General features: G+C 38.5%; 1 protein-coding gene across 1 annotated transcript in view; it reads right to left on the bottom strand.

Moving 5' to 3' along the window:
* LOC135215346 (uncharacterized) overlaps window positions 1-10,000 on the bottom strand; it is a 96,518-nt gene that overhangs the window by 72,542 nt on the left and 13,976 nt on the right. Inside the window, exon 2 of the mRNA XM_064249904.1 lies at window positions 9,672-9,748. Coding sequence (XP_064105974.1) covers window positions 9,672-9,748 — 77 coding nt within the window. The remainder of the gene's footprint in view (window positions 1-9,671; window positions 9,749-10,000) is intronic.

Here is a 10,000-nt window from a genome sequence, read left to right on the forward strand (position 1 = left end):
AACGCCTGGGACTATGGGATTTTTATCATTGTTATTAATTCTTACGAGGGAACGTCTTATTGTATTTTCCTATTTGAACACAATTTTAGTTTCCTTCTGACTTTTGTTGATATGTCCATTTATATTCTTTACTTCTGGATTAAAGGGAAGGGACAAATATCTTTTTGGTTTTTCCTTAGTATTATCTCTCAGTCCATAGAACAACTTCCTAGCTCGCGAAATTGCTTTCTCAATGAAGTGAGGGGGATATCTGAGACTTCTAAAAGTAGCCGTGATATGTTTAAGTAATATTATTATGAATTTTGCTTTACGCGCATTCAGAATTTGCGACTCCGAATATATAGACGGTGAACTTAAACACATCACGGCTACTTTTAAAAGTCTCAGATACAAGTCTTTTGTCAACGAAGACCCATTTGTTAATTTTTATATTACTAGTATGTTTTTAAAAGATTTCAACTGTAGGACAGGCTCTGTTTTTCCCTCTCCTGATGCTGCCTCTGCCTTGCCTCTTCCAGTCCAAGTAACCGCTGCCCCGGGGAAGTCTGATAACGGTGCCCAATCTACGCCCTTGGATGAAGGACTTCATGTAATGTTGCAACAACCTGTACGAAGATCCAACAGGATTGCAGCCAGAAGGATTGATAGGGGAGAGGGTATCACCTAGTTGTTGTTAACTACCCTCTTTCTTCACCAGGCCCATTAACGAGCTAACGACCGTTGTCAACGATCTTCAACGACTCTTGTTTTTCAAATTTACCTCTGTACTTGTCGTAACTTTTTGTTCATTTGGACTGAAGATGATCCCAGGGAAGGGTTCGAATGCTTTCTTTAAAGTCTTCAAAATTATACACGGACTTTTTACACTTTGTATTATTGTGGACCCTTTAGAACATTATATATACTCTCGTGATAGAGAGTTTTTTCCCTATTATATTATTATTATTTTTTTTATTTATTTTTTTTTTTTTTTTTTGCTCTATCACAGTCCTCCAATTCGACTGGGTGGTATTTATAGTGTGGGGTTCCGGGTTGCATCCTGCCTCCTTAGGAGTCCATCACTTTTCTTACTATGTGTGCCGTTTCTAGGATCACACTCTTCTGCATGAGTCCTGGAGCCACTTCAGATTCTAGTTTTTCTAGATTCCTTTTCAGGGATCTTGGGATCGTGCCTAGTGCTCCTATGATTATGGGTACGATTTCCACTGGCATATCCCATATCCTTCTTATTTCTATTTTCAGATCTTGATACTTATCCATTTTTTCCCTCTCTTTCTCTTCAACTCTGGTGTCCCATGGTATTGCGACATCAATGAGTGATACTTTCTTCTTGACTTTGTCAATCAACGTCACGTCTGGTCTGTTTGCACGTATCACCCTATCCGTCCTGATACCATAGTCCCAGAGGATCTTTGCCTGATCGTTTTCTATCACTCCCTCAGGTTGGTGCTCGTACCACTTATTACTGCAAGGTAGCTGATGTTTCTTGCACAGGCTCCAGTGGAGGGCTTTTGCCACTGAATCATGCCTCTTTTTGTACTGGTTCTGTGCAAGTGCCGGGCATTCGCTTGCTATGTGGTTTATGGTTTCATTTTTCGTATTGCACTTCCTACATATGGGAGAGATGTTATTTCCGTCTATCGTTCTTTGAATATATCTGGTTCTTAGGGCCTGGTCTTGTGCCGCTGTTATCATTCCTTCAGTTTCCTTCTTTAGCTCTCCCCTCTGTAGCCATTGCCAATTGTCATCGCTGGCTAGTTCTTTAGTCTGTCTCATGTATTGTCCTTGCATTGGTTTGTTGTGCCAGTCCTCTGTTCTGTCTGTCATTCTCCTGTCTCTGTATATTTCTGGGTCTTCGTCTACTTTTATTAGTCTTCTTCCCATGCTCTCTTTAGCCACTCGTCTTCACTGGTTTTCAGATATGCCCCAGTGCTCTGTTCTCAATGTTGACGCAGTCCTCTATACTTAGTAGTCCTCTCCCTCCTTCCTTTCGTGTTATGTATAGTCTGTCCGTATTTGCTCTTGGGTGTAGTGCTTTGTGTATTGTCATATGTTTCCTGGTTTTCTGATCTATGCTGCGGAGTTCTGCCTTCGTCCATTCCACTATTCCTGCGCTGTATCTGATTACTGGCACTGCCCATGTGTTTATGGCTTTTATCATATTTCCTCCATTGAGTTTTGACTTGAGTATCGCCTTGAGTCTCTGCATGTATTGTTTCCTGATCGTGTCCTTCATCTCTTGGTGTTTTATATCCCCTCCTTCCATTATTCCCAGGTATTTGTATCCTGTCTCATCTATGTGTTTGATGTTGCTCCCATCTGGTAGCTTTATCCCTTCAGTTCTCGTTACTTTACCTTTTTGTATGTTGACTAAGGCGCATTTTTCTATTCCAAACTCCATCCTGATGTCCCCAGATACAATCCTTACAGTCTGGATTAGGGTATCTATTTCCTTGATGCTCTTACCATACAGCTTGATGTCGTCCATGAACATCAGATGGTTGATTCTGTTGCCTCTTTTCTTGAGTTGGTACCCGGCATCCATCTTCTGGTATACTTTTGTCATGGGAATCATGGCTACTACGAAGAGTAGTGGGGACAGTGAGTCGCCCTGGAAGATCCCTACTCCGTGATATAACCTCTGCTAGTCTTATTCCAGAGCTTGTAAGTATTGTATTCCAGTTGCGCCATTGTATTTTGAGGAAGCTGATGGTGTTTTCCTCTGCCCCATATATTTTCAGGCATTCTATCAGCCATGTGTGTGGTATCATGTCGAAGGCTTTCTTATAGTCTATCCATGCCATACTTAGGTTGGTTTTCCTTCTCCAACTGTTCTTCATTACCATTTTGTCTATCAGGAGCTGGTCCTTTGTGCCCCTACACTTCCTTCTGCAGCCTTTCTGTTGGTGGGGGATGGTGTTTGTCTCCTCTAGGTAGTTGTATAGCCTTTCACTGATGATACCTGTTAGTAACTTCCACATTATTGGTAGGCATGTGATAGGCCTGTAGTTACTGGCTATATTTCCCTTACTCTTGTCTTTTTGTACTAAGGATGTTCTTCCTGTGGTCATCCATTTGGGTGCTTGGTGATTTGTGATACAATGCTGGAGCTGTTCTGCTATTCGTGGGTGTAGGGCCTTGAAGTTTTTGAGCCAGTATCCATGGACTTCATCGGGACCTGGGGCTTTCCAGTTTGGCATTTTCTTTAGTTGGTGTCTGACTGTGTCTGTCGTGATCTCCGTGAATCTTTGTTTTATTCTCCCTGTTTCTTCTTCCTTGACTTCCTGGAGCCATGCTGCATGTTTGTTGTGTGATACCGGGTTGCTCCATATGTTTTCCCAGAGTCTCTTACTTGGTTCGGCTTCAGGAATTTCTGGGTGGTTGTCTTCCCCTCTTAGTTGGCTGTATAGTCTTTTCTGGTTGGTTCCGAATAGTTTGTTCTGTTGGTATCCCTTTTTCCTGTTCATGTACCGTTGGATCTTATGTGCTTTGGCCTCAAGCCTCTGTTTTACATCTTCTATTGTGTTGTTTAGTCCCCTCTCGTGTACTTTGTATTTCTCGTTCAGTTCCTCCCTTGTTTTCTTGCTTCTTAGCCTTTTTTCTGCCGTCTCTTTCAGTTTACTCAAGTCAGATCTCATCACCATGTTTTGCTTTTCCAGGCGCCTTTTCCAAGGAGGTTGCTGTTTTGGTTTCTGTTGGGTTGGTTGTGTTGGTGGCATTGGTGTTCGTGTCCCCATCAGTTCTGCTACTAATCTTGCTCCTGCATATACCAAGTTATTTGTTTCTGTGACACTGGTGGTGTGTATTATGCCCATTATTTCATTGACCTCACTTGTTTTCTCCCTTAATTTCTTGGTGTTGTAGGCTTTCATGGAGGGGATCTTTGTTCTCTCTGTATCTGGCTCCATCCAAAGTCTAATCTTTTCTACCCATTCCGTCCTCTCTGTTACTTCGTCGGTGTTTCTTCGTGTGTCGTTGTTTGATACCTCATCCTCCCTGTCGTCTTCTGTGGCATCGTCTCTCAGTTCGTCTTCGTGTAATTCGTTGTCGTGTGACATTTCCCTCTCCAGTTCTTCTCTTTCTGTTGGGGAGAGCCAGTTCTTTTTCTTTATGTTTCTTACTTGGTCTGTTTGGGGGGTGTTATTCCTCTCATTCCAGATGTTGACCAATCTTCTTCTATATCCTCTCTCGGTCGGGTTGCTTCTGATGTAGCATCTCCATATTTCCTTATTTTCTTCTCTTGTCCATTTCTTCCTTTTTGCTTCTGTAGCTCCAATCTCAGGCTGTTGATGACTGTCGTTGTGGTGATCAGTTGCTGGATGACGACCTCCAAGTACCTGACCGTCTTCCCCTTCAATTGGGTTGAATACCTGGTTGCCGGACGAAGCTCCTCTGTTGCCAGCGGTTCCATTTACGTCGTTGTCGTTTATTCCTTCATTTCTTTCCATCATTGCTGAGTTTTGCTATTTAACCCATAGCTGGACCCTACCCCATCAGGGATAGGTACTCATTTACAGCTGAGTAGACTGAGGAAATTATGGTAAAGATCCTTTCCCAAGGAATCAACGCCGAGGAGAGCTGTCACCCATCCAACGACTGACCAGCCCCAATGTTGCTTAACTTGACTTAAGTCCATTGACGACCTAACCCACTCCTCTACGGCGCTACATTATTATTATTATTATTATTATTATTATTATTATTATTCTTATATTATTATTATTATTATTATTATTATTATTATTATTATTATTATGGTAAATGAAACCTATTCACATGAAACAAGCACACGACAGTGATCTGGATTTTTTGACAAATCTTTCGTATTGAGCAAAAAACACTATTTTTTTCTTTCTTTTGGAGACGATCTTCTCTGTGGTTGTTATATTCTCCTTTTCCTGTTTTCTGAAACAAACTTTGAAAATTAAAGAGGTCTTAGTAGCTCGCATAAATATTTGCGTCTATTCTAAAATTCCGAGCATTCAAAAGGGTCCAGATAGAAAAAAATAATATTGGAACACCATTCCCTAGTTCTCTAGACTTGGTATAGTCGTCGAACCAACTCCAACGAATGCGTTTAATCTCATAACCACATTCACGCTGGCCTTAATTTTCAAATACCTCCATTCACCAAGGAATTAGATCCTTTAATAGTTTCAGAAGCTTCTCTTGTTTTACATAATCTCTGTCCTCTATAATTTCTAACTACCTCAAGTTGGAGTCTGAAGATCCCAATCCTTTCTCTGACCTCAAATTCCGGAATGAAATTTCACGTTACTGTTTCAGTTTTTGTCATCATTTGCTGTGAACTCTTGGTAATAACGACGAAATGAGTCTCAACGTTGGCAGTATCCCCCCTCCTCTCCCAAACTCGCGTGCAATTGCGTTATCGTGGACGTCTCCGTTAAAACAGTGAAGATGAACATAATTGCAACTTCCCAATAGTGCTGCTTGGGTTTCCTCCGCCCGAAGGTAGTGTAAAATGTTGTTTCGTATATGTTCATCCTGCAATGTAGCAGCGTCATATAAAGGCCTGAAAAGGCCATCACTTTTGGGAATCCGAATCCTAACATTGTTTATATTATTTTTCATAATGATTACTTTTGGTATGTATAATGGCCAATGACTAAAACCGCAAAATATATGCAGTATTTCATCTATTTACCCCCGTAGAGGGGTAGCGCCGTCAGTGCATATCTTGCGGTGCACTATAGGCATTCCTTAAGGTTCTTTGCAGCATGCCTTCGACCCCTAGATGCAATCCTTTCGTCCCTTTTACTGTACCTCCTTTCTAAGTCTCTTTCTTCCATCTTACTGTCCACCCTCCCCTAACAATTATTTCATAGTGCAACTTCCTTGAGGTTTTCCTGTTGTTACACTTTTCTAACTTTTACTGCCAATTTCCGTTTCAGCGCTGAATGACTTCATTGGTCCCAGTGTTTGGCCTTTGGCCTAAAATTCTATACATTCATTTCAATTTAGTTCATCTCAGTAACAAAAGTGGCCAACGACTTTCCACGATCATCATGAGATGTAAATACGAGGAAAAAACCCATTAAAATGCGTAACCTATTGCAAAGGAAGTTTTATTTAATTTATCTACATATTTCTATCTTCAATTCAATGTTCAATTAGCTGGTAATTATGTTCGCAAGGAAGACCTAATTAGGAATTTTTCAAGAAATGAGCAAGTCACGTGACGCTGGAGTTTAAAAAAAAAAATCACACGAGAAACATTTTAATTGATAGCTTCATCCGCTGACGTTTCTCTTCACAAAAAGAAATGAAATGTTACAGCAAAGTCTGCAAACCTAAACACGGAAATACTGCAGGGTAAAAGTGCATTTAGACAAAATCAAGGAAGTGAGTTATACAAGTTGGTGTTTATAATATCTCGGTGAAATAAAGTTTCCGGCTGTGAATAATGCTGGAAAAAAATGTAGATTAAACAATAAACATTTATTTATTTCGTTCAAACCTTTTGGTGACAGCCGCTGAATTCATTTACGAACAAAATCAAGATAATTATTTTTCACGTTTATTTTCTATGTCTCATTCCTAAAACAGCATTTAGTTTTTTTTTTTTTTTTTTTTTTACATAACAAATAAATATTAAGCACTGAAATGCAGTCATTTACGAACAAAATCAAGATGATTATTTTTCACGTTTATTTTCTTTTCTCATTACTAATACAGCATTTCAATTATTCTTAAATAACAAATAAATACTAAACACTGAAATGCAAGACTTTCTGTATGCCAGGTACTTGCTCTAAATTATGTAGTTTAATAAACATACGGCATATCTTTAGAAAACCGTACCCAGTGGTCAAATATTCAATGTAAAAAGAAGCTCTTATTGGGACTTTTTTTCTCGCTGATTTCTTGTAGGACTGTCTGAGAAAAGTGGGTTGCATCTCCGAGGGTCTCTGTTGAAATAATGCAACGAGGCCATTCAGGAAAATATCAATCAAACGTGCAAGTTAGTGAGCTGATATGAAAAGCCATAAAACTGCATTGTTGCAAAGTTATGACGTCGAGGATTCGTGGAATGATCAGATTATACGGTTCCAGTGAAGAGAAGTTGCTGAGTCAGGTTAGATCATTTGAAAATGTTGATGGTAAGCAGAGGGTAAACATGGATGATAAAAGCGTAGGGAAATTTAATGAAGAAAAGTGAATTAATGGGTAGTATTCTGCACTGTAAAAGGGTGTGATTAGAGTCCCAAAAAGAATTATTTTGCCTATGTTTCAGATATTGCCAGAAGGGGACCGGAATGATATCATATGATTACGTGGAGGAAGAAAGTAGAATCTCTCATCGTATAGTTGGAAGGTAAGCCAAAGCCAAAGGCACTCTGGCCAGTGTTTTGGGTCAATGTTCATAGGGCCGTAAACGCTGTTCCAGTACCAGATATTCATTTTGTCATTTAATGAATCAAGAAACGAATATTCAGTTAGTCAATCATCATCTTATTAATTTCGATTAGGATAAAAACCATAAATCTAGAAACATGACACATGATTTGACAAACGCTGCCAATATTGCCATTAGGGCACGAAAGTCATTTTGAGACTGTTATTCCTTTAAGACATGAGTAAACCGTGGATTATCTTCTTAACATCATTAAAGGCTCACTGCTTGATCGACCCCGAGTTTCGAAAGTTCATAAACTCTTCCACTCATTATTAGGAGAGCTTCCATCACAGCATGAAAGCATTAATCAGTATATTGATAGATGTACTTAACAGAACATGAATGGTTTTCGCAACCTAGAAGTAGGAAATGCTAAGGCTGAGCTGAGGCAACAACGCAGCATTTTCTCATGAAAACATCAAGTAGTGAGACAATGAGTCCTGCACACCACAGGCGATGAAAGAGTTAAATATTCATTATCAGAGATGAAACTAGATGTATACGAGTAAGTGATACTTTACAACTAACAGGCTACGCAGGAAAATCATATTCTTGCCAATAAGCAAAGGGAGTAAAGACATAAAATGTGGCTTCGCCCTTGAGAATACCAAAGACCCAACTCTTGAAAACAAATGTTTGAGGCAGTGAAGGGAATTCGATGTTCAAATAAGTTTTACCGGCAATTTCTTTGAACTATATATCACAGAATACGTATATTTTACGTTGCAGGTATTTCCTCTGCATAACATCTTGAATAAAAATGCTCTGCTATGTACTACTTTTACTGTGTTGTTTGTGGCAATCCCTGTGCAACGAAGGTAATTGCAGGATGGAATAAAATCCCATTTTAATCCTCTCTCTCTCTCTCTCTCTCTCTCTCTCTCTCTCTCTCTCTCTCTGTTATATATATACATAGTATATATATATATATATATATATATATATATATATATATATATATATATATATATATATATATATATTATATATATATAATATATATATATATATATATATATATATATATACTATGTTCAATATCAGGGATCTACATACAAATCCACAAAAAAAAAAAAAAAAACTCTCTGGTACTAAGACATATCAAAACCCCACAATCCGAATTTGTATATATTTATGAGCGTTTATAGAAGAATGTCAGCATTGATATACCCATATCACATTTTCAAAGGTCTCAAGGTAGTATATGCAGAACCGTTAGTTATATCTGCGAGTAGTTAATTATGTATGACTTTTCCTATGCATATTTTGATAAGTATTCCCCCCTTTTCTGCAAAGCGAAAAATATTCCTTCAATATGGCAAGTCCATCACCACGAAGGAAATTGTCTTTCAGATTAAATGGAAATTATTTTCACGCGTATGTGATATGCAGATCCACTTCAGCTATTTAAAGGGGAATCGCCAATGAGTGTATTACGTTAATATGCTATGCAAAAGCGCCAATTTATGCATGTATCAAAACAGTTTTTTTCAGTAGTTGTTAAACTGGAATTAGTCATATAGTGAAATGTAATCGGATATGGGGGGAATAACGACCAACAGGCCTCGTAGGTAGGGCAGAAGGGTAAAGACCATAAAACATTTCATTAACTCACACTCTGACGTTTTTTTTTTCAGTCTCATTCACATTTACTAAAGTGACGTATGCATGCACTAGTGTATGCATAAAAAAGATTAAACACATATAATGTATTTTGGATTCAAGAGTCCTATACCCTTAATGCATATCCCTACAATAACTCGCTCACGCAGTCTCACGAAAACAATAGAAAACGAACCAAAGCATTTTGGGAAAATAGTTGGTGTTTCATCGAAGTCAACTCCGAGCAAGATTTTTATTGCTGAGGCACTGAAGAACACAAATATGTCATTGAAATTTTAGACTCCTTTTATTTTAGGTTTTAATGAACATTCGCGCCGTCCTGTCTTTATAAAATAAATGCAATACAATAATGTTTTTCACAGTTATTAAATTATTATTTTCTTACGAAGATTTTTGAAATGTGAAACATTTTTTTCCCAGACACTAACGCTACTAACGCTAGCACTTGACAGTCCTTGTCCATTTGCATGTTTTAATACAACAAACAGGCTTTAAAACTTAACGCAGACCTGTGAAGGGGGAATAATATTCATGGAAGGAACTCGATATTGAAATCAGACTTTTTCTTAATGCCCATTCGAATTGCGAGTCTTAAATACGTATAATATTATGCGACAGGTATTGCCCCAACCTGACGCCCATTTCAGCTATGATCTCTTGAATAAAAGTCGTCTGTGTCTCCTTGTCTTTGGCGGCAAACTGGCAACCCTGTGTGACGATTGTTAATGACAGTAATTGTAGAATTAAACAAGGTGCAATTATCTCTTTTTTTTAATATTCATACCATAGCCATCGCCAGGGTATGAGTGTGTGTGTGTGCGTGTGTGTGTGTGTGTGTCATTGGCGAACAATATGGCATAAATGCTAAAAAAAAAAAAAAAAAAAAAAAAAAAAAAAAAAAAAAAATCAAGGCTCCAGTTGAGGGCTTTTGCTACTAAATCATGCACATTTTCTTTTTGT

The sequence above is a fragment of the Macrobrachium nipponense genome, chromosome 5 (genome assembly GCF_015104395.2).
Source record: "Macrobrachium nipponense isolate FS-2020 chromosome 5, ASM1510439v2, whole genome shotgun sequence".
Lineage (NCBI taxonomy): Eukaryota > Metazoa > Arthropoda > Malacostraca > Decapoda > Palaemonidae > Macrobrachium > Macrobrachium nipponense.